The following is a 24,069-nucleotide window of genomic DNA, read 5'->3' on the forward strand; positions in this document are numbered from 1 at the left end:
TCCCTTTCCCTTCCAACCAAAACTGGCGCGAACTGCAGGCAACACGTGACTCCAAGCAACCAATCGGCTTGCAGGCCCTCTCCTGAACCCCTCCCAGCGTTCGCGCGAAAACCCAAGAGCACGTGAGGCGCTGTAACCAATCGAAAGCCCGCAGGGGTCAGAGAAGGGCCGCGGAACCACGTCGACGCCATCTTTGATTGGGGCACGCCGCCGTTGACTTCGCCTCTTGACTTCTTGCCCAGAAGAAAAGGAGCTGCGGCATTGGAAGGCTTCCCATAGAGCCACGTTAATGAAGGACTGGGGTAAATACAGGAGCGTTATGTACCTGATTCCCGGGTGAGGCGTCGCAGTCTGCCCGTTTGCCTTATTCCAAGATGTCGGCGCCAGCTTCAGGCGCGATGACGTTTGCGTTGTAAGTTACGCCAAATGGGGGCGGAAGGCGCGGTGACGTTTGCGTTGTAAGTTACGCCAAATGGGGGCGGAAATGAGGCTAGTGCTGCTGCTTGTTGCATTCATGGGTTTGTTATTGTTGTATCTTACATTAAGATTGCTTAGATTCAGATAACTTTTATTTGCATGACAATTTTTCATGTGTTGCCAAAGTTAAGAAGTGCATTTGATGGAAATGCATGTGTACTGTATATTATGTACACCAGCATTACATTTGGGATTTTTTTTTTTAAAATTTGGATTGAGCCAACGCCTTTATAGTTCAGTAAGAATTACATTAAGGTACGGTTATAGTATGTATCATTCCTATGGAAAAATTAGACAGTGATGTCTGTGCATAGTGGTGATCTTTATAGGTTATAATACTTTCAATGTAAACTTTTCATAGGATTCCTAAAATAGATATTATGGTGCATGAGGGGCTTTCTAGATTAGTCTAAGATAAGACTGTTAGGACCATTGCCATTGTATTATCAGTACAGGTGTATTAAAGGTGTAATAGTTTTCCCTCTTCTTGGAATAACCAATAAGATAATGTTATTCTACAGGTCAGGATGATCTCCCAGATCTTCATTTTATCTGCTAAGGGAGACCACCTCATCTACAAGGATTGTATCCTTATGTCATGGGAAGGAAAGATGAAGGAGGCCTTTTATTTGAAGTTCATATCCTGAAAACCTCAATGATTTCTGCATAAAGGTCTCATCAGAATGCAGGAAATGGGGACTGGATTAAATTGCATCTGGGGCTGTGCCTGAAATATTCCTTAACCTGCACTGTTTCAGACCGAGGGGATGGGAGCCGTGACCTAGTGGATGCGTTTTATAAGAAAATAACCAGTCTCACTGCTGATCAGGAGCCTGTTGTCATGGTATTGCAGCTTAAGTTTCTTACAAGTCTTTAACATTAATTTGTAGACTTCCCATTTCTTCATTCTACAGTACTTCGTATATGCCCTCGGTATATGCCACTCTCGTGCTTGCAGTGTGTCAGATTCCTTCCATGTCCTCTGCCCAGAACAGATTTTCTCTTTCTCCATTCACCATTGCAGATGCATGAAGAGTTACACTTTGTTCATGTACGGCAGAGTGGCCTCTACTTCGTAGCATGTACTCCATTCAATGATTCTCCTTTCACCCTCATTGAGTTCCTGAACAGGTGAGTAAGTGCCTTTCAGGAGGTCTTTGCCCTCTGCAAGAGTTGGCTTATAATCATAATTGTGTGAATCCGTGCTGCAGGAATGAGAGGATGGTAACTCTCATGCTCTACCCCTGAGTGTGAACCCTTTGTGCATGGATTCCTGTAGCAGTGAGCTCAGGTTCTTGTATGCGGGCTCGTGCCAGGTAGTAGAATAAGAGGCATATTTTCAAAGCACTTAGAATTACACTATGGAACTTTGAAAGTGCTTTGAAAATGATCCCATAAGTCCAATAGGTTTCCTATTGCTGCTCATATAATCCAGATTTGCTATGGTTGTAGTTCTTATTTTCTCTTGCTTACTCTCCAGTTTTTGAATTCCAGATCTATCGCTACAACTCCCTTTCTCTGTGTCACAGGTTCATAGCTTCAGTTGAGCTAGGGGTGATGTGAGGCAGATATTTTAATATTTGAAAGGTAGTAATATGCAAAACAAATCTTTTCCAGAGAAGGGTAAGCAGTAGAACTAAAGGACATGAAATGAAGTTGCAGGGGGGGGGGGGTCAACTTTGGAATAACATCAGGAAGTACTTTTTCACGGAAAGGGTGGTGGATGCCTGGAATGCCCTCCTGTGGGAGTTGGTGGAGATGAAAATGGTAACAGAATTCAAAAATGTGTGTGGGCTAAACACAAAAGATTCCTATATGGAAAGAAAATGGAAGCAAAACAAAACTTAGCGGTGCTTAGACGGTAACTCTAGTAATTGGGAAATAAGGCCTGGCTTCTCTGGTCTGTGCCTTGCTTATGGTTAGACACATTTGGATGGGCTAGAGTGAGCTTCAGCGGCAACTCCAGTAGTTGAGGAGTATGTCCAGTGCCAGGCAGACTTCTGCAGTCTGTGCCCTGAAAATGGCAATGACAGATCAAAAATGTATATGTTATATTGCAACATGTGCTATGAATTTATCTTACTGGGCAGACTGGATGGACTGGTCAGGTCTTTATCTGCCATCATCAACTATGTTACTATGAGGCTCATTTTCAAAGCACTTAACTTACAAAGTAACTTTGTAAGTCTAAGTGCTTTGAAAATACGCTTCCAAGTCAGTCCTCTCCATCCTTTATGACTGCTTCTCTCATTTCCCAGGCTTGTGGCCCTGATTCGTGACTACTGTGGCAGCCTGAGCGAGAAGACAGTCTCCTTGAACTTCGCTCTGATTTATGAGCTGCTGGATGAGATGGTGGTAGGTTTGAGAGTTTAAGCTATAAAGCTCAAGGCATGTTTTGCAAGTGGATATGTACAATGGGTTCTCAACCCAGTCCTTGGGATGCATCCAGCCTGGATATCCATAACGAATATGCATGAGATCGATTTGCATATACTGCCTACATTGAATGGAAATCGATCTGATGCATATTTATTTTGGGAATCTTGAAACCCTGTCTGTCTAGGTGTACCCCAAGGACTGGATTGAGATAACACAGCTGAAAATGGCCCTTGAATAAGGCAAAAGGATGCAGTAAACTTCAAGGTCCATACATTAATCCACAAGATTATCCACGGTGAATCTCCGGGCTATATGCTCAATCTGATTGACCTTCCCACCAGAAACATGTCTGTAACTTCACGAACTTACCTCAACCTACATTACCCCAATTGCAAAGGACTCAAGTACAAAACCTATTATGGATCCAACTTCTCCTTCTTAGGCAGCCAACTCTGGAATGCCCTCCCCGGACCTATCCGATCAATCAGTGACTATCTACCCTTCCGGAAATCACTAAAAACCCACCCCAAATGACCAAGATTAATCCTATGAACCCATCTACCCATCACATATCCAAGAGATGACGACCTAGACCACTTCTCCCTCCTAATTTCACTATGCTTATTCTATGTCCCATCCCCCTTCCACCTCCTCTACCCCTCCTCCGATGCTCACCTACCCTTGCTCATACATACCTCTCCTACTCCCTTCACTCTTGCCCATCTCTACCTACTTATTTCTTTTATTATTCTGATATACTTATTTTTTTTTCTTCATCAATACTCTGTAGTCCTTGTTTTTTTTGTTACATTTGTACCCCGCGCTTTCCCACTCATGGCAGGCTCAATGCGGCTTACATGGGGCAATGGAGGGTTAAGTGACTTGCCCAGAGTCACAAGGAGCTGCCTGTGCGTGAAGTGGGAATCAAACTCAGTTCCTCAGTTCCCCAGGACCAAAGTCCACCACCCTAACCACTAGGCCACTCCTATTTAAGCTGCATTGAACCTGCTCTGAGTGGGAAAGTGCGGGGTACAAATGTAAATAAATAGACAGAGCAATCCTATATATCAGCCTTAATTAATTTATTTATTTGAAATCTTGTGTATGCCAGCTTTCTAGCCTCCGGTGCAGTACATCCACATAAGGGAAAAAGTCTGGTGGAAGCTAAGTCATGGGAGAAGAGCTACTTCACAGCCATGGGAAATTTTTCTTTTTAAAATTGGGGAGGGGGGAAGATTGGAACCCATGCAGACTGCTAGCACCTTTTTTTCCTATTAAAATGCTTCCCTGCCATAGTCCCCCCCACCCCGCAACAACCCCACATACCTGGGTCAGTGGGGGTCTCCCAATCCCGCCAGAAGCCTTCCTGTAGAGAGATTCAGGGCCCTGCTTTCCTGCCCTGGTGTGCATTCGCGGTTTTAGTGAAATTGAGCATGTGCGCGAAGGAGGGGGAAGCAGGGTAGGCAGCATGGCGGTGAATATTGTCACAGCTTCTGCTAGTGGGACTTGGGGATAGCTGCTAGCCAACTCAGCAGACATTGGGGAGGTAAATCCAAATTGTGGAGCCCCCCCCCCCCCCCCCCCCCCGTCACTGGTACGCTGTAAAGCTTTTGAGTGCAGAACCTAACCTGAAGACATGTCTCCAAAACTGATATTAACAGAACATCAAACCTACCCTGATGGCAGCCTCCTCCCTGGCCTGCACCTGTAATCTGTGGTGCTTAGCAAAGGATGATAAGGAGAATACAGTGGCTACCTTACAAATATTTTCTGGAGAACGGTTCTCTCTGAACCAAAGGAAGTCTGCATCTTCATTAAATCACAGGGCCTCGTGAAAATCTATTAAGTTCACGAGGCCCTGTGATTTAATGAAGATGCAGACTTCCTTTGGTTCAGAGAGAACCGTTCTCCAGAAAATATTTGTAAGGTAGCCACTGTATTCTCAATCTATTGAGATTGGCTGGGTGAAAGGCATAGAAGGATAATATGCCAGCTGACTCTCCCTTATTAACAAGAGGAAAAGTATACTAATCTTCCTGCACAAATTAGTTTTCCTTGAAATAAACTTTGTTTCCTTTGATATCCTACTTTTGAGGTCTATCTGCTGGTGCCAGAGATGGTTAAGTATGTCATAAAAATTACAATCCTGTCTCCATCTGCTAGCAGGGTGACGGGCTAAAGTAGGATAAGAAATATTTTTAGCTTACAGAACAAATCTGAATAATATGCTGAATTTTGATCAGTGTGGCCTTTTGTTTAAGGCTCGGGCTCTGTGCCGCCTGGTCTTCCTTGATCCTTTTCGTGCTGCTGGAATGGTTCTCCGGCTCAGAGCCAGAATAGTAAAGGGCAACAGCCAGAAAGGAGAACACGGTGGTGCGAGCGGAGGGTGCAGAGGGTGCTCAACCCCCCCACCCCCACCCCCACCCCAACTTAGAAATAGACATTCTTTAATGTTATGTCACAAGTATGACAAATAAAACACAGGTTCCAAGGATGAGGTATAATAATGTTTTTATTTTGTATTTTTCCTCGCAGGTAAGTGGTTTCCTCCTTGATAAGTCTGCCAGCTGTTAGGACATCCTGGCTGCAGCTCCTGGATTCTCTGTAGTGTTCCTGGCTTCCTCTCCATGCTGTCCCTCCAGGTTTCTCACTGCTGGAAATAGAAAAGATTTGGTTTGCATATATAATATTACAGTACTTAGTACTTCCTCCCCACCTCCCTCTGCAGACTGTCTGCATTCAGTTCCCTCTGCAGACTCTCTGCAGACTGTCTGCATTCAGTTCCCTCTGCAGACTGTCTGCATTCAGTTCTCTCTCTCTGCATTCAGTTCTCTCTCTCTGCATTCAGTTCCCTCTGCAGACTGTCTGCATTCAGTTCTCTCTCTGCATTCAGTTCTCTCTCTCTGCATTCCGTTCCCTCCTCCCTCCCTCCCTAATTCCCTGTAGTAAGTATAGTAAGATTATATGTGCAAGTACAGTATACTGTACCTGACTGCTGCTCTGGCTCTTCCTCCTGCTGTCTGCCTGGGCTCCCCATCCAGGTGCTTCTGAGTCAGGTCCACTGAGCCCCACCTATATAGCTGCCAGCCATTGTGACATCAACCCATTTTGCTGTGGCTGCCTTTTCTTGGTGACCATATATGGGAATTTGGGTGTGCTTTCAGGTTATCAACGGGTTGACATCAAACTCTTTGTACACCTAAGTTCATGCATGTGTAACCCCATAGGGGGTTCAAATCATCTTGACGGGGCTCCTCTAAAGTGACATCATCACTCTGGGAGAACAGCTGAGCAAGCTGAGACCTGGCTTGCTGGTCAGCTGGGAGCTGGACAGACGTGTGTTTTGAGTCTGGGGGCAGCAGTGGCAGAAAAATCCCTTTTAAAAGTGTTTTAAGAGTTGTATGAGTGAGAACAGCTGCAAAGGAATGAAATACAAACAGGCTTATGCTACGACCTTTGCATACAAAAGCACACAGTTTTGGAATGTGTTACCCAAGGCCCTGAAAACCATGAACAATCTAAGCAGCTTCCGCAAAGCTCTGAAAACTCACCTCTTTAACAAAGCTTACAAAAGTCACCCTCAATGATACAAATCATCCCCCAAACCACCCAAGCACACCTAAAACACTTCTCACACAACCTACCCAACATCCGCCCATCCAAATCCTCTTTTACCTCAACTTATGATCAACTGTATTTAAATCCTGTACTGACCTTATCATAAGCTTACTCTGTAAGCCACATTGAGCCTGCAAAAAGGTGGGATAATCTGGGGTACAAATGCAATAAATAAAATAAAATGGTATACAATGTTACATAGTATTATATATATCAAACACATAAACAGCGAGTGACCGACTCACTCGCAAATGCGCAGTAGAGACTTCCCTCTCTGTCCCGCCCCCGCGTCAATACGTGATGAAGGGGCGGGACAGAGAGGGAAACTGCGCTCCCCTCCCCCCGAGGTCGCTGCCACCGGTACCCCCCCCCCCCCCGAGTCGCCGCCGCCTCCACCCGGCCCGGGCCCTCTGATCGCAATTAATTCAACTTACATCGCCGCAGCACGCAGATCAGCTGAGCTCCAGTCGGCCTTCCTTCCCTGCCTGTGTCCCGCCCTCGCTGATGGTACGTCTCACGAGGGCGGGACACAGGCAGAGAAGGAAGGCCAGGCCGACGGGAGCTCAGCTGATCTGCGTGCTGGGGTGATGTAAGTTGAATTAATAGTGAACAGAGGACCCGGGCCGGGTGGAGGCTTGGTGGCGGTGGCGACTCCGGGGGGGGGGGGGGGGGGGCGTGGAAAACCCCCATTCCAATAGTAGCCCGTTTTGACGGGCTCGACGGCTAGTATCAAAATAAAATACAGCTTATGATCCAAGCTGGGAAATGTTACATGCTGGGTGTTTAATTTTATACTACCTTTAATGGAAGAAGCAACTAACTATTAGCAGCTGCACATACTGTAGCAGGCCTTGGTTTCACATGCAGTTTTCCTGGTTAGTCCCCTTATTCTCTGTCTAACTCCAGTTACTCTGTCTTCTCTCTATATATAACCCATCTCCACGTCCATCCTCTGCTGTCTATTAAGATGTTTTAATGTGTATTGTGTTGATAGTGTAAGTAGCATATTACACACCATAATGTGTCCTGTTTGTTGTGCATTCCCCTGGGTGAATTTCTTCAAAAAGGTTGGTTGGTAAGCAAGTATCAGTCAATATCAGTCATGCATAAGTCTGTATGATCGCAACAAAGATGGCAATGGTCTTTGTTGAAGGAATGGTGATTTACATACTTCTAGGACTTGAGTCTAACAAACATCCCACAACAGTAGCTGAAACGTAATGCTACCCTCTCAACGATCACCCCAGGATATAGGTAGGCAGGTTCATTTTTGCATATATGTGGTCAGATATAGCTCCGGTTTGTTTTGGTGTAGCCAACCAGAGGTCTCGTCCAGATATCCAGGTAGGCAATTGCTTTGTCAGGTTCTAGGTCAAGAGGATCAGTAGATGTCCAGGCAGCACGAGAGTCGGAGGTGCCATGAAAGTCTCTTTGAGTTTACCTAGGCCTTGTAGATCTTCAGTAAAGTGGGCGATAGGATAGATTCCCGCAGGGCTTCACAGGAGAGGATGGTGATCTCAAGAGATTCTGGAGGAAGGATTTTAATCAGGATAATATGAAGCCTTGAGCTGCAAGTCATCTAGGCGAGTAATTGTATTTCATAGTTAATGTCAAACCTCATTGAAGGGTCGGAGTATCAGCAGGGTTGCCTAGTTAGTTTGTCACTTTTGTTTATTAGTATAATCCCTGTTCAGAAACAAGACATGATAGAGGTATATAAAATAATGAGTGGAGTGGAACAGGTGGATGTGAAGCGTCTGTTCACGCTTTCCAAAAATACTAGGACTAGGGGGCATGCGATGAAACTACAGTGTAGTAAATTTAAAACAAATCGGAGAAACTTTTTCTTCACCCAACGCATAATTAAACTCTGGAATTCGTTGCCGGAGAACGTGGTGAAGGCGGTTAGTTTAGTAGAGTTTAAAAAGGGGTTAGATGGTTTCCTAAAGAACAAGTCCATAAACCACTACTAGATGGACTTGGGAAAAATCCACAATTCCAGGAATAACATGTATAGAATGTTTGTACGTTTGGGAAGCTTGCCAGGTGCCCTTGGCCTGGATTGGCCGCTGTCGTGGACAGGATGCTGGGCTCGATGGACCCTTGGTCTTTTCCCAGTGTGGCATTACTTATGTACTTATGTCCTCTACTTGGCTCACTTTTATTACATAGAGCAGTGATTTAACCTATTGTGATGTCATAGGGCTCATTCCACCAATAAGAGCCAACCTCATTAGTGATGTCACAATGGCTTGATTGTATAGAATGTTTGTACGTTTGGGAAGCTCGCCAGGTGCCCTTGGCCTGGATTGGCCGCTGTCGTGGACAGGATGCTGGGCTCGATGGACCCTTGGTCTTTTCCCAGTCTGGCATTACTTATGTAAGGTCTGAAGCCCAACTGGAACGGGGTTTAGGCTATTTGAGTTCAGCAGGAATCTGATAGTGCAGTTTTATTTTTAGTGATCTTGCCTAGAAGTGGTAAGTTTGGGAGTGGTAGTGCTTGGGCTCAGTTTGGGTTTATATGTAAGGAATTACAGCATGTTTCATCTCCTGAGGCTGTGGCATCTCCCCTCATCGCATAGTACTGGAATTTTCTCTTCATTCTCCTTCTTTTCTCTATCAGCTTTTCGGCTACACCAGGTCCACCACAATGGAGCGCTTTAGCAGTGGTGAAAAAGATTTTTCAATTTTTTTCTGACAGACTGACAAGCCTTTGCCTCATTTTGGTGGGTGTTATGATTTGAGATGATATTTTGTGTTGATGGAACCTGCCTTGAAGAATAAAGCAAGTGAGGGACTTTTGGTTTCCATTAACAATGAGGTGCATGGAAAACTCCAGATGTGCAGTGTCCAGAGGTTGTCATATGCTCTCTCTTTCTTTTTCTGTTGCACAGGATTACGGATACATTCAGACTACATCCACAGATATCTTGAAGAACTTTATTCAGACGGAAGCTGTGATAACCAAACCTTTTAGCCTGTTCGACCTCAGCAGCGTAGGGCTGGTGAGCCTAGAGTTCAAAGGGTTGGCAGAGGCTTAGTTTGGGGGGAGGGAGGCTCAAGAGTTATAAGCAAGGCAGAGAGTCTGGGAGAAATTCATTCTCTGGTATTGAGGGTCTTGTCTGTTTTCCTCCCTTTTATGATTTAGTTTGGAGCTGAAACTCAGCAGAGCAAAGTGGCTCCCAGCACCGCTGCTAGCCGGCCTGTCCTTTCCTCCCGTCATGAGCAGGTATGACAGCTCCCAGCCCCCACCGTTCTCTAGCACAGGTGTTCTCAACCCCATCCTTGGGACACACCAAGCCAGTCTGGATTTCAAGATACCCACAATGACTATGAGATAGATTTGCATACAGTAGAGGCAGTGCATGAACATGTGTCTTGTGTATAGTCATTGTGGGTATCCAGAAAACCTGGCTGGCTTGGTGTGTCTCAGGGACTGGGCTGAAAACACCTGCTCTTGCACCTCCAGCTTTATCAGGTTCGGATCCCCATGCCCATTTCATTCTTTTCAGGGGCTGAAGAATGAGATTTTTCTGGATGTGATCGAGAGGCTGATGGTGGTGATTGGATCCAATGTAAGTATCTTCCTGTTGGTTGTGGAAAGGAGTGGGGCGGGGCACTAATGGCTAGAGCTCATTATTATTAATTAGGATTTATTTACGGCCTTTTTTGAAGGAATTCACTCAAGGCAGTGTACAGCAAGAATAAGTCAAACATAAGCAATAGACAATTACAGCAGTAAAAATATTCGAACAATCAATATATATAAAAGGCGAGTGTCGTACTCACTCGCAAATGCGCAGTAGAGACCTTCTCTGCCCCGCCCCCGCGTCAATACGTGATGACGGGAGGCGGAACAGAGAGGGTCTGTACTGTGCATTTCTGAGGGAGAGACACCGCCGTCTAACGCTCCTCCCACCAGAGTCGCCGCCGCCACCCACCTTCTACCCGGTCGGGCCCTCGCTCCACTATTGAAACAGCGAGGGTCCGGGAACGCAGCACTGAGCTCTGCTGAGCTGCCGACATCGCCCTTCCTTCTTCTTCTCTGCCTCTGTCCCGACTCCCGCCCTCGACGACGTTACGTCACACGAGGGCGGGACAGGCAGAGAAGAAGAACGAAGGCCGACGTCGGCAGCTCAGTGCTGCGTTCCCGGACCCTCGCTGTTTCAATAGCGGAGCGAGGGCCCGGCCGGGTGGAAGGTGGGTGGTGACGGCTCGGGGGGGGGGGGGGGGGCCTTTCAACACCCCCTTCCTATAATAGCCCGTTTTAACGGGCTCAAAGGCTAGTACAGAGTATGACATACACAAACCACAAATATCAATAAAAAAAATAAATAGAATTAAAAAACAATAATAACGTTTGGAGGCCCACTGTCCCTTACAGATATTTGGGAAGCCTGATCTAAGACTAACGACATTTCAGGCATCAGCTGTCCTTTTCTTCTGGGCACGCTCAAGCATTTGGATGGAAAATGGCTGTAGTCTATGCAAAGCCTTTGTGTTCCACTATTAGTACGAATCATTTCTATAGCGTTACTCGAAGTGCGCAGCCTAGTGGTTAGAGCAGCAGGACTGGGAACCAGAAGGCCCTGGTTCTAATCCCACAGCAGCTCCTTGTATGCTTGGATAAGCCGCTTAACCCTCCGTTTGTCTTGGGGTGGAACAGGCAAGCTCACTATACTTGGGGCCTGCCATGGGTGCTTTCATACTTGTGGCAGTCCCTATAAGCAGTTTACAGCTTGGTGCTTCTGCACAGGGGACAGAAAAGTACCCAGCACTGTACAGATGCACATAGGAGCCTGCTTCATACAGAGCTTATAGTCGAGAGTGCACAGGCAAGAAGCTGAGATACAATAGGAGGTTACTGCTACTATAAATCACTTCTATAGCGCTACCAGTCGTACGCAGCGCTTTACAACTGAACATGAAGAAGACAGAGTCCCTGCTCAAAAGAGCTTACAATCTAAATCAGGACAAACAGACAGGACCAAAAAGGAGAAGGGAAGGACAGACAGAAGGACACACAAGGATAAGATAAAAGTTATAGGTTAGCACGAGGCTCCTGAGAAATGTTTTATTTCTTGATGCTATTAGAGTTATTACAATTTTTTTTCCTCCTTCCCTTACCCCCACCCTCCCATTCTATCAAAAAACATTATGATAACAAAACTAATATCTCACCTGTTTCTTCCTCAGGGCTCACTGATGAAAGCCGATATTCAGGGAGAGCTTCGTCTCAAGAACTTTTTCCAAAACTGCCCTGGTTAGTTGTAGAACCTCCATGTGCTGCGGAAATGTCCTTTGAACCCACGTTCCTCAAACCGGTTCTAGAATTCCAACAGATTTGGTTTTCAGGATATCCACACCTGAATGTGCTTGAGATACGTTTGCATGCAGTACTTCTTTTGAATTACTACTACTTATCATTTCTATAGCGCTACAAGGCATACACAGCGCTGTACACCATAGACAGTCCCTGCTCAAAGAGCTTACTTCAAATCTATCTCATGTAGATTCAGTGTGGATATCCTGAAAACCAGACTGGCTTGAGCAACAGTTCTTTACAGCGTGAGGCTGTCTGTCATGACGGCCCAGAAGGACAGGTGTCTGATTATTCTTCCTTTCTGAAGATGGAACAGTGGCTTGGATAGATGTCTGATCTAGAGAATGACACGGGGACATGTCCCCATCCCCATGGGTTCTGTTCTCGTCTACAGAAGCCTCGAACAATTGATTTTATATTTAAATCTTTTTATTAAAGTATAAAAAGGAACAATATGCTGTGCAACTGTTGTGTATAAATTACAAATAGAGAACAATAATAACAATGAGCTATAATAACCCTCCTTCCCACCACCAACCTCTACCCTTCCAACCCCATCAATAGGTGATTTCTACTACACCAAGGAATCCTAATTCACACTGTTAAAATGTCCAGGAGTATAAAATACAACCCGTTCTGTATGCCCTAGAGGGAAGAAATATGCCCTAAGAAGCACTGTGACAATTTATTTAATCTGTAGATGAATAAGAAGTCATCAACAATCTCAGGATTCAATCTAGCTCTCCTGTCTTCCACAGTCCTTCCTGGAATAGAAGTTGTCTTCTTAGAAGATGTGCTGGTAGCAGGATGTACAGGATCCCCCATGCAAATTTTGCTAGCTGTGGCCAGTATGTTTGCTTGTTTTCCCCAAAAAATCTAAATATCTTTGTAGGCATCACTCAGACATAAATAACAGTCCAGTTCATTAACAGGCTTCAAAACAGAAAATGAGACAAGGACAAAGTTTGGCTCTGTCCCTGTCCCCGCGTCATTCTTTAGTCTGATCCTCTAGGACCACTGTAGGACATAGATCTGGCCCTTTCTCCTCCGCATAAAAGATGTTAAGAAGAGCTAAAATGAGTGCCAGGGGGTTGCAGACCTCAGGTGCTGTGTCCTGTGCACACAGGTGATTGAAGGGGGAATTGGCTTAATGGTTAGAGCAGCAGGCTGAGGCCCAGGAGAGCCTGGTTCAAATCCCACTGTGCTCCTTGTGATCTTGGGCAAGTCACTTAACCCTCTATTGGCTCAGACTGTGAGTCCTCCAGTGACAGAAGAATACGCACTGTATTTATTTAATTCCCAGCTTACTATACTACCTTTAACTGAAATGGAGAGGAACTACAAATCTTGATAGGAAAAAAAACTAATTAATAACAGAGAAATACAGAAGAATTTGACGTACAGCCTAGGATGTGGTAGGCTGCAACCCATGAAACCCCCCCCCCCCCCCCGGGCTTTCAGGTGGTATATAAGAAAATAAATTTTAAAAAGTTCTCAGGGGTATGTTCCCTTTGAAAATCTCACAAAACCGTTTCTGGTCTCTGGAGATGGTATGAAGCGGAACTGACTGAGATCCCAAGGTTCTACGTGTAATATTTTAAGTTGTCTCATTTTCCCACCATATCAAAACTTAGCAAGGTGCTCAGGGCATTGCGTTTAGCAGCAGTATTTCAGACTGGCTAAAATCATTTCTCTCTCTTCCTTGGCCTAAACAGAGATGCGCATCGGACTCACTGAAGAGCTGTGCATCGGAAAGTCTGAGCTGAGAGGTGAGTGAAACCACATCATCAGCTGAGGTTGTGCCCAGCCCGGTACAGGTCTGTTCCCCATCCTTTCTCATCTTCTCGCCTCAGGATATGGCGCAGCCGTAAGGATCGATGAATGCCGCTTCCATGAGTCGGTGAAACTAGATGAGTTTGAAAGTCACCGGATTTTGAAGGTTAACCCCTCACAGGGAGAGGTGAGGGGGCGGAGCGTCTTGGAAGGGAGGGTAGAGTCATGGATTTGATATACTGCCTTTCTGTGGTACCAACTTACCAGATATTGGCACTTTTTATGTCCCTAGTGGGCTCGCAGCGTAAGGTTTGTACTTGGGGGGGGTCACAAAGAGCTGAAGTAGGAATTGAACCCAGGTTTTCAGCTCCCAGCTCTAACTGTTTAAATCACTTAATCCTCCATTGCCCCAGGTACAAAACTTAGATTGTGAGCCCTCTAGTGTGTTTTCATAATCCCTTAGCCCCCACAGGGAGGGGAAACACTTCAGCCTCATAGGCTGAAAAATAAGAGAGAAAACTTAGACTCACTCAGTTAGGCAACAACCAGTAATTATCTTTATTGGTATCTCACAGAGCCAATATACAAAATAATTGTTCTCTCTCTGGAGCAGGTTGTCAGACAGCAAAGCCAAATGCAATCACTATATAACAAAAACTGCTCAGCTCACACTGTCCCAACCATTACATTTATAGCCTTAGTAAGTTTCATTTCTCATAAATCATGTGATTTCTCCTAAACTAGAATCAGGAAGTAGCGTATGCCATATATGGATATTCCTGTATTATATCACTCTCTCCTGATGTGGGTTCACGTGGACAGTCGGTGGCCATTGGCTAATTAGCTATCAGTTCTGCGTGCACAGCGTGTAGTTAGTCACAGGGCATAGAACAATACCCTTGTATCCTCTCTCTCTATCTTTCCCCACAAATGAAACATTCTGGACATCTTAGGCTCACTGTGTATCGTCAGTCTGTCTCTTAGCACGTCCCAAGGTTATATCCACATTATATAAAAAAAACATGTTCTCAGCTCCAGCCAAGTGTTATCACTGACGTGTCATTCCTCAGTCCTGAGAAAAGCACTGTATGTTACAAAGATGCTAACTTGTTAGGCCAACTTGTGAGAACCAAACTGAGCAAAGTACAGGCCTTAGTAACAGGCCTACCATAGGAAGGAATATACACTAGGGACAGAGAAAGTACCTGCACGTAATGTGTATAGTGCTACGTACATCTAGCAGTGTTATAGAAATGATTCCTAGTAGTACTACTTTCTGGGGTGACTCTGGAACTCGCCCCTCATTTCCCTCTGTGGTTTGAAGTTCACCTCCGCAAAGCCATAGGCCTGGACTGCACTGTTAAAATCATATTCTGCTTTGTATGAATTACTGGTGGTGTGGTTATTATGTTCCATTATATACAGTTGTCTTTGTGGGGTTGGCATGGTGGTAAACTGCCGCCTGGCCTGTTTTGTGATGGCAGTATTGAATCATGAAGAAGTATAACCTACACGGACTACCAGTAGAACGATGCCTTTTTGGTTACTGTTGCGGCTGTGCTAACTGCAAGATGTCCAGGCCGTCCGTCAGTCAGGGAAGTGGCAGGCATTTACATTGCTCCCTTTTCTGAGGACTTGTGAGGCTACTAGACATGTTGCATTCACAGTACAGCAAATCACAACTGTTGTGGCATCAGCCATGAGTACATAAGTATTGCCACACTGGGACAGACCAAAGGCCCATTAAGCCTAGCATCCTGTTTCCAACAGTGGCCAATCCAGGTCACAAATACCTGGCAAGATCCCAAAGAAGTTCAATACATTTTATGCTGCTTATCCCAGAAATAGCAGTGGATTTTCCCCAAGCCAATTTAATAATGGTCTATGGACTTTTCCTTTAGGAAGCCATCCAGACCTTTTTTAAACCCTGCTAAGCTAACCGTGTTTGGTATGGCAGATGATTGCATATGTATGTGTACACACAGAGAATCTGGCCAAGTTGTGCAGTTACAAAGAAGCAGCAGGGCCCTGAAAATTTTAGCAGGTGTGGGAACACAAATCCTATCTAGTACACGGTATCAATTCAACAGGAGTCATCTCCAAAACCTGATTTATTCTGTTCTCTTGCAGTTGACGCTCATGCAGTATCAGGTCTCGGATGACATTCCCTCCGCACTTCCGTTCCATCTCTTTCCTACAGTTGAGAGGGATTCGGGCAGCAAGTATGTAGCAAAGGCCTTTCCCATACCATTGGGCAAGCAAGGGGTTGGGTTGAAGGAAGAGGAATCTCGAGAGATTTTGGAGAATGTAGCCGAGACAGGAGGAGTTAACCTCCCAAGACAGACATTCACAGTCCAGTGATGTCGGAGGCTGTAGCACAGGTCAAGGGTCTCTGTCTTGTGCAGTGAACTACCTGGAATGCTATGTTATGCTGACGTTTTGCTGGGGTCGTAACATTCATGTCGTCTTTCCCCTTCCCTCCTCTTTAGCCGGCTCAGAATTTACCTGAAGTTGAGGTGTGACCTGTCACCCAAAAAGTGAGTACAGCCAGCAGAAGGACGCTATATTATATATTTTTCTGAGCTTGTTCATGAGGTGGTAGATGCAGTGGCCAGTTGCCAGATTTTGTTACCCTGCACACAGCTACAGCCCCCCATTTTCAGCTGAAAGCATTGACAATCCAAGTTTTCAAAGGAACACGCAGTTTTTAAAATCTTAAATGGTAATATTCCCTTTATGTGTCTGTCACACATGCACTTTATTATACCATAATATCACTCTGTATTTGTCATACCGTAAAGGCGATCACCTCACGGTACTATGTAAGCCACATTGAGCCTGCAAATAGGTGGGAAAATGTGGGATAAAAATGCAACTAATAATATCTCACCAACTCTTAGTGCCATTCCAAGATGCTATCAACCTGCTCGTTCTCTGAGATCATCTCAGAAACAGCTACTTGATGTGCCTTCATTTTACCAGGTTTATTTGGAAGAATGCAGATCTATTTTTTATATTCAAAGGTCCACAATTATGGAATGCGCTGTCCATTGAAATTCATTTAATACAGAATATGGACCAGTTTAAAAAAGCTTTAAAAAAAATCATTCTTTTGGGGCTTTGGTTCCCTTGATGTATGATATTATTTTATACTACACAAATCGAAACTGCTGTATTGTTAGAGTAATATAGTAACTTTTAGTTTGTCGAGTAAAGAAATAAATTTTGTTTTGCCCTTTTATACTTTGTATGCGGCTTGTTCCCTGCTTATAGTCATGCATGTATAGTGGGTTATAAAGTTTTATTAGACGGTCTGTGCCAGAGCCGGTGGTGGGAGGCGGGGCTGGTGGTTGGGAGGCAGGGATAGTGCTGGGCAGACTTATACAGTCTGTGCCAGAGCCGGTGGTGGGAGGTGGGGCTGGTGGTTGGGAGGCAGGGATAGTGCTGGGCAGACTTGTACAGTCTGTGCCAGAGCTGGTGGTGGGAGGCGGGGATAGTGCTGGGCAGACTTATACAGTCTGTGCCAGAGCCGGTGGTGGGAGGCGGGGCTGGTGGTTGGGAGGCAGGGATAGTGCTGGGCAGACTTATACAGTCTGTGCCAGAGCTGGTGGTTGGGAGGCAGGGATAGTGCTGGGCAGACTTATACAGTCTGTGCCAGAGCTGGTGGTTGGGAGGCAGGGATAGGGCTGGCCAGACTTATACGGTCTGAGCCAGTGGTGGGAGGAGGGGCTGGTGGTTGGGAGGCGGGGATAATGCTGGGCAGACTTATACGGTGTGTGCCCTGAAGAGCACAGGTACAAATCAAGATATACACAAAAAGTAGCACATATGAGTTTATCTTGTTGGGCAGACTGGATGGACCGTGCAGGTCATTTTCTGCTGTCATCTACTATGTTACGTGTTATATTATTATTAATAATACATGCAGCAACAGCCACATTCCTTAACTTTATTTCTTTTTTTTTTTTCTAGCCAAGCTGTAAATGTGCACCTTCACCTTCCTGTCCCCAAAGGCGTGATCAGGTGAGAACGTTTCTTCAGCTGGACGGTGAACAGGGGGGCAGCCCTACACTAACGGTGCTCGCATGAGTGAGGGCAGGTCTGGAACTGTATCCAGAAAATATTTTAGAATTAATACCTTACAAAAGAGCTGCAGACATTACTGGGGCGGAAAAGTGATTGTACGGGGGCAGTTTAACTCACCGACAGGGCTGAAGAAAGTTGGGCAGAGCTGCAAGTCATAATAATACCACGTCTTCAGCACCAATCCTCCCCCAGGTGTGTACACCCCCTTCCGAGTGGAGGAGTAGCCTAGTGGTTAGTGGAGCGGACTTTGATCCTGGGGAACTGAGTTCGACTCCCACTGCAGCTCTTTGTGACTCTGGGCAAGTCACTTAAGCCTCCATTGCCCCTGGTACAAAATAAGTACCTGAATATATGTAAACCGCTTTGAATGTAGTTGCAAAAACCTCAGAAAGGCGGTATATCAAGTCCCATTTCCCTTTCCCTTATGACATCACAATATCAGAAGTGAGCCAAGTATTGGGCAATCAAGCCATTGTGACATCACTGATGAGGTTGGCTCAGGCATTGGTGGAATGAGGCATTATGACATCACAGTATCAGCTCCAGTGGAGGAGTAGCCTAGTGGTTAGTGGAGCGGACTTTGATCCTGGGGAACTGAGTTTGACTCCCACTGCAGCTCCTTGTGACTCTGGGCAAGTCACTTAACCCTCCATTGCCCAAGGTACAAAATAAGTACCTGAATACTTTACATTCATAGGCACACGAATGTGGAATGCTCTACCCAAATCAGTTAAATCTACCCAGAACTACTTACATTTCAGAAAATTATTGAAGTCCGTCCTGTTCAAGAAGGCTTATTCTCCAGGTTCAACCTAATTCTGATTAACTCTCAGTTCAACAAGATTCATGCTCAGTGTGCTGCTGCGGCTAGGAAAGCGAATAGAATGTTGGGTGTTATTAGGAAGGGTATGGAGTCCAGGTGTGCGGATGTTATAATGCCGTTGTATCGCTCCATGGTGCGACCGCACCTGGAGTATTGTGTTCAGTACTGGTCTCCGTATCTCAAAAAAGATATAGTAGAATTGGAAAGGTACAGCGAAGGGCGACGAAAATGATAGTGGGGATGGGACGACTTTCCTATGAAGAGAGGCTGAGAAGGCTAGGGCTTTTCAGCTTGGAGAAGAGACGGCTGAGGGGAGATATGATAGAAGTGTATAAAATAATGAGTGGAATAGATCGGGTGGATGTGAAGCGACTGTTCACGCTATCCAAAAATACTAGGACTAGAGGGCATGAGTTGAAGCTACAGTGTGGTAAATTTAAAACGAATCGGAGAAAATTTTTCTTCACCCAACGTGTAATTAGACTCTGGAATTCGTTGCCGGAGAACGTGGTACGGGCGGTTAGCTTGACGGAGTTTAAAAAGGGGTTAGATAGATTCCTAAAGGACAAGTCCATAGACCGCTATTAAATGGACTTGGAAAAATTCCGCATTTTTAGGTATAACTTGTCTGGAATGTTTTTACGTTTGGGGAGCGTGCCAGGTGCCCTTGACCTGGATTGGCCACTGTCGGTGACAGGATGCTGGGCTAGATGGACCTTTGGTCTTTCCCAGTATGGCACTACTTATGTACTTATGACACTAATTATCTTTATTATCTTCTATGTATTGTTGTTTAAATGATGTTTACTATCTTACTTTTACACTGTTTAATTGTACTTTTCTGTTCTGTAGCCTTCCTACAGATTTGTGTAAGCCACATTGAGCCTGCAACTAGCGGGAAAATGTGGGGTATAAATGTATTAAATAAATAGATGTAAACCGCTTTGAATGTAGTTGCAAAAAAAAAAAAAAAAAAAAAAAACCCTCAAAGGCGGTATATCAAGTCCCATTTCCCCTTTTAATTTTTCTCTCTCTATGATTCAAGTCTGTCTCAAGAGCTGAGCAGCCCGGATCAGGTGGCCGAACTCCAGCCAAGCACCAGATCTGTGCAGTGGGTCATCCCTCGCATGGCTGGTGGCTCCCAGCTCTCTGCCCTTTTCAAGGTATTTATTTTTTTTTTTTTTAATTACAGTTTTATACTGCTCATTTAAGAGCCATTCAGATCCGTTGATCCTTTTCTCCATTCGGCGCATGTTGACATGATTAAGATTTTGGCCTGATCGAAGGCTCTCATTATTTGTTGCAAATCATTTGGTAAATTATTGATTGGACGTTGCCCTGCAATTGATCTCACTTTTAAACTTTTGTGTGTTTCATATAAGGAGTTAAAATTATAAGCTAGTTTCTTTCCGTTTTTATTAACTTTTTTTTTTTTTTAGTGTAGGGTAGTGACAAAGCTATGAATTGTTTAACCTGTCTCGTTTTTATAAGCATATGGTTTAATACCTGACATTCTATGAGGACAAGCAGGCCGTTGTATTCTCAACAGATGGGGGGAAGTCATCCAAATACTTGGTCTGCTGTCCTCAGAGAACACATGGTACAGGTAAAGTAACTTTGCTTTACCCAGTCTTGAAAGTAATCAATAGAAATAAAATAAAACATGGACAAGAAAATGATACCTTTTTTATTGGACATAACTTAATTCATTTCTTGATTAGCTTTCGAAGGTTGCCCTTCTTTGTCAGATCAGAAATAACCCTGTCTCCATGCATATCTCCCTGTCCCTCATCCACCCGACTCTTCCTGTCTCTCACCTATCCACCCCCATCCTGTTCAACTCTCACCGAAATGCTTTGATGTTTCACTCATATATACTGTCATCTACCAACATTTATTTCCGATCTGACGAAGGTCAAACCTTCGAAAGCTAATCAAGAAATGTATTAAGTTATGTCCAATAAAAAAGGTATCATCTTATTTTCTTTTCCGTGTTTTATTTCTATTGATTACCTTTAAAAGTGGACTAACACGGCTACCACACCTCCCTACCCAGTCTTGAAGGAAGCCCCGAGTTATTGTTCAAGGTATGTTCGCTATCAAATGTGCTTTCTTTGCACAAACAGAGAGCTAAATGTTAAACAAAATACAATGAAATTGAAAGCAATACTTTTTGCATTGGTCTGGTCCAAAAATTATCCCACAGTTGAAGGTGGTGTTATTAACAGTTGATTTACAACATAGGGAGATTGTGTCCATCCGGCTGTGATCTCATTTTAGCGGACAGACCAGTGACCAGATTGCCTGGAAAAACTGGGGCGGTTACTGGGGTGAATGTGATGGGTTTAAACTTGGCTTCGGACCTTCCAGCCATCATCAGTGTACACTGTATGGGTTTTTAAAAAGAAAAGCGATAGCTCCTTTATTAATGTTTAAAATGGAGTAACAGAACTATCATACCACTCCGTGAGTGTCATTTGCACTAAACTGTTCCTGCATATATTAAAAAAATTTAACTTGCAGGCTCTGCAGCTGAATCTGTACCCATGGGACGTACAATTACTGGACAAACAAACATCATTCACACATGTAAATCCCGTGAAAATACGTGGCCATTATTTGTCTTGAAGATTCAGTGGAAGTACCGAGCTAGTTTGTCGCAAGGGTGGGGAGAGGGAGTGGGCTAAAATATCCCTATTTTCACAACATTGGGAATTTACACCCGCTCTAGTGGCAGCTGTAAGTCCCAATGTTTAGGTCCGCACAATCACCCCCTCTCACTTCACCAACAGGCTGCCCAAGCACCCTCCGACCCCACGTGTGGGGTGGGGTCTCTGGGAGTCTAGTGGTTCAAGAGCAGTGTCCTTCCAGGCTGAAAATGGCCACCAAGACCTAGGTGTTACCACTAGAGGCTTTGGTGGCCCTTTTCAACCCTGAGGTAAAGCTGGGGTTAGTGTGGGGGAGGGAGGGGGTAGTTTCACACCCTTCTTTTCAGATTTCAGAGCAGCAGAATGTTTGGCTCCAGCCCTTCCCTTCCAGGTAGGCTGCAGGGAAGAGGAGGGCATGAGCTTGAAGCAGAGCAGGGAACAGTCACTGTGCTCCATAATTCAGCCCCGATTTTTCTGTTAGTCCTGGTCTCTAGCCTACCAGCCCGACTCTACCTTGACTCCACAATTCCTCTGTGATTTATCCATCTCAGACCTGTGTCTTTGGTGGATAATTTCACACATTTAACCTAAACTTTGATTCCTCTCCCTGTAGCTATGTGATCTTATGCTTTCTCTTGTTCCTTCTTCTCTGCAGCTGGAGATCCCCCACCTCGGGAGCGCGGCACTTCTAGAGACCGGACCCGTCAGTATGTCCTTCGAGTTGCCCATGCATACCTGCTCCGGACTTCAGATCCGCTTTCTGAGATTCCCAACCGTACAGCCATCAGCACCACACCGCTGGGTCCGCTACGTCACACACAGCGACTCCTACACCATCCGCATTTGATGACGCTCCCCTCCCCCCTTCTCCCAGAAGACGGAGAGAAATGCTGAAAGCATCAGATGGAACGTCCTTCTCACGGAGGACTCCGATGACTGGTGGCACACTGGGTCAAATTTCCTCTCTGGACTAATGCAGACGTATATTCAGGGGAAAAGGGCTGAAGCATTTGAGCCATAAGGCTTTTGAGGAAAAATAAAAGGTGGAGATTAAGGGAAATGTTCCCTACCTGATCATTGGATTTTTTGACGTTGGTTATTGACTTTGGAACCTTCCTCATGTGACCCCTGTACCCTGCTTTACTTGAACAAAGAATTTATTTATGAGCCAGTAAGTCTTCATTTTTGTTTCTTTCAAGTGAGACCAGTACTTGGATCCTGGCCCCAGAGGCCTTCATTTGCAAAGATTTGGGGCTATTTCCACAACTGGTTCCCCCCCCCCCCCCCACTCCCTATTTGTAGGAGCAGTCGGTCTACACCAGGCGTCGCTCTTGCAGCCGTTCTCTGGGTATCACCCTTAACATTCACTGCAATGGCCCCAACCCAATGGGCTGTTGATTTAAACGTAGTCTATTCAAATACAACCTTCCCCACAAAGCGTTAAAGTCAATTTGCAGAACAGCCCTAAGTGAGCTGTTGTTGAAAGGACAAGAATTGGGATCCGTTACAGAAAAAAGGATTCACAATAGCAGCAGCTCTCACGGTCTGTTGCCCAGACTGGGATGAGGTAGGAATAGCAACACTGGGAAGGGCTGTAAAGAGACTGAACGGGTTGGAAACTGATTTATCGGGAGCACCGAAGGGTACTTACTGGTAAACGGCCTTTACTCTGAAATTTAAGGCCATTATCGGTGTTATGGTGGAAGGTTATTGGTCAAAATTTGCCCTTTTTTTTTTACGGGTGATACCAAAATCTGCAACAGGGTAAACACCCTGGAAGATGGAGGAACTTTAAGAGGCATCTAGCTAAGTTTGAGAGATTGGGTGGAGGTTGGCATCTAAGATGTAATGCTATAAAAAAACAAAACACGCGGGGTCATGCATTTGGGTTGCAAAAACCCAAGGAAGCGGTGCAGTAAAGAAGGTGAGTGCAGCAGGCTTTGATCCTGGCAACCTGGGTTTGAATCCCACTGTAGCTCCTCCTGACCCTGGGCAAGTCACTTAACCCTTTATTGCCCCAGATACAAAAAATAAACTTAGATGGTGAGCTTTCTCGGGATAGAGGAAAGTACCCACATATAATGTGTACAGCTGAGTAATCTATTAGTGCGATAGCAATGATCAGTAGCAGTTCTGTGCATTAAAGAAGAGCAGGACCTGGGGGGGGGGGTTGACTGTATTTGATGATCTTTAAGGTGACCAAACAGGTGACAGTAAAATCCCAAACAGGGTGAAATCAGTCCAGAAACACTACTAAAAATGGACAGTGGACTTTGTCATAAAACATATAGGGACAGACTTAACGGTCTAATTATGTATACTTGGGAAGGGGTAATGCAAGGAAATATTTCTGTATTCAAAGATTGATGCATGCAAATTGATCTCATGCATATTTGTTGCGGATCTCTTAAAAAACAGACTTGATTGGTGCGACCCGAGGACTGGCTTGAGAGCCCCTGAGCGAGAGGAAAGTGCTTTTATTTTCAAGTGTTTTTCCGTTGCCTTTAACTGTAAGTGAAGTAAGCTGTAATTAACAACATTTTTCTCTGGATTAGAGACTTAGTAATGGTGTCTACTGTTTTGGGTGTGTGTGATGAGTTCATTTAAATCTGCGAATGTCAGCAGCAGCTGGGACCTTGAAAAGTAACAGAAAACCAGGAGCGCAAACAAAATTTAAAGCAATACTTTGTTATTGTGGTCTGGTCCCCAAAATCGTGCTGCCGCTGGAGGTGCCTGCTTCCCCCCCCCCTTTTTTTTTTTGTATGTTATCAGGGGCTTATTTATAACATGGGGAGATTGTGTCCATCAGTCTGTTTGTGACCTGATTTTAGCCTTGAAAAGTGGGATGGAAAAGTTGGGGAGGTTACTGGAGTGAATGCGACGGGTTTATACTTGGCTGGCGTAACGTTCGTGCAGTATCTACGCAGTGATTAAAAATGCTC

General features: G+C 45.0%; 2 protein-coding genes across 4 annotated transcripts in view; one reads left to right on the plus strand and one right to left on the minus strand.

The window, feature by feature from the left end:
• Positions 1–267: 267 nt before the first annotated feature.
• AP4M1 (adaptor related protein complex 4 subunit mu 1) lies at positions 268–22,294 on the plus strand. Of its 3 annotated transcripts, none has more exons than XM_030187202.1 (16): positions 268–336; positions 999–1,062; positions 1,236–1,321; positions 1,502–1,608; positions 2,736–2,832; positions 9,369–9,479; positions 9,623–9,703; positions 9,987–10,049; positions 11,671–11,737; positions 13,513–13,566; positions 13,651–13,757; positions 15,701–15,792; positions 16,060–16,107; positions 17,543–17,593; positions 19,525–19,642; positions 21,783–22,294. In XM_030187202.1, the coding sequence occupies exons 2-16, from the start codon at positions 1,005–1,007 to the stop codon at positions 21,972–21,974; spliced, it is 1,332 nt and encodes a 443-aa protein (XP_030043062.1). In that variant the 5' UTR covers positions 268–336; positions 999–1,004; the 3' UTR covers positions 21,975–22,294. The 3 variants fall into 3 exon arrangements, with proteins under 3 accessions (XP_030043062.1, XP_030043059.1, XP_030043061.1); XM_030187199.1 differs by lacking the exon at positions 268–336 and adding an exon at positions 467–518; XM_030187201.1 differs by lacking the exon at positions 268–336 and adding an exon at positions 655–732.
• Positions 11,724–24,069, minus strand: part of STAG3 (stromal antigen 3) — a 47,080-nt gene continuing 34,734 nt past the window's right edge. Inside the window, exon 33 of the mRNA XM_030187197.1 lies at positions 11,724–11,801. Coding sequence (XP_030043057.1) covers positions 11,739–11,801 — 63 coding nt within the window. The 3' untranslated portion in view covers positions 11,724–11,738. The remainder of the gene's footprint in view (positions 11,802–24,069) is intronic.

Source organism: Microcaecilia unicolor, chromosome 14, assembly GCF_901765095.1.
Source record: "Microcaecilia unicolor chromosome 14, aMicUni1.1, whole genome shotgun sequence".
NCBI classification, from domain to species: Eukaryota; Metazoa; Chordata; class Amphibia; order Gymnophiona; family Siphonopidae; genus Microcaecilia; species Microcaecilia unicolor.

Excerpts from the sequence above, each read along its gene's own strand:
- AP4M1 (XM_030187202.1), top strand. The coding sequence starts at position 1,005 with ATGATCTCCCAGATCTTCATTTTATCTGCTAAGGGAGACCACCTCATC. Across the intron at positions 13,758-15,700 it reads TTAACCCCTCACAGGGAGAG|TTGACGCTCATGCAGTATCA; the intron begins GTGAGGGGGCGG and ends GTTCTCTTGCAG. Across the intron at positions 17,594-19,524 it reads GTCCCCAAAGGCGTGATCAG|TCTGTCTCAAGAGCTGAGCA; the intron begins GTGAGAACGTTT and ends CTATGATTCAAG.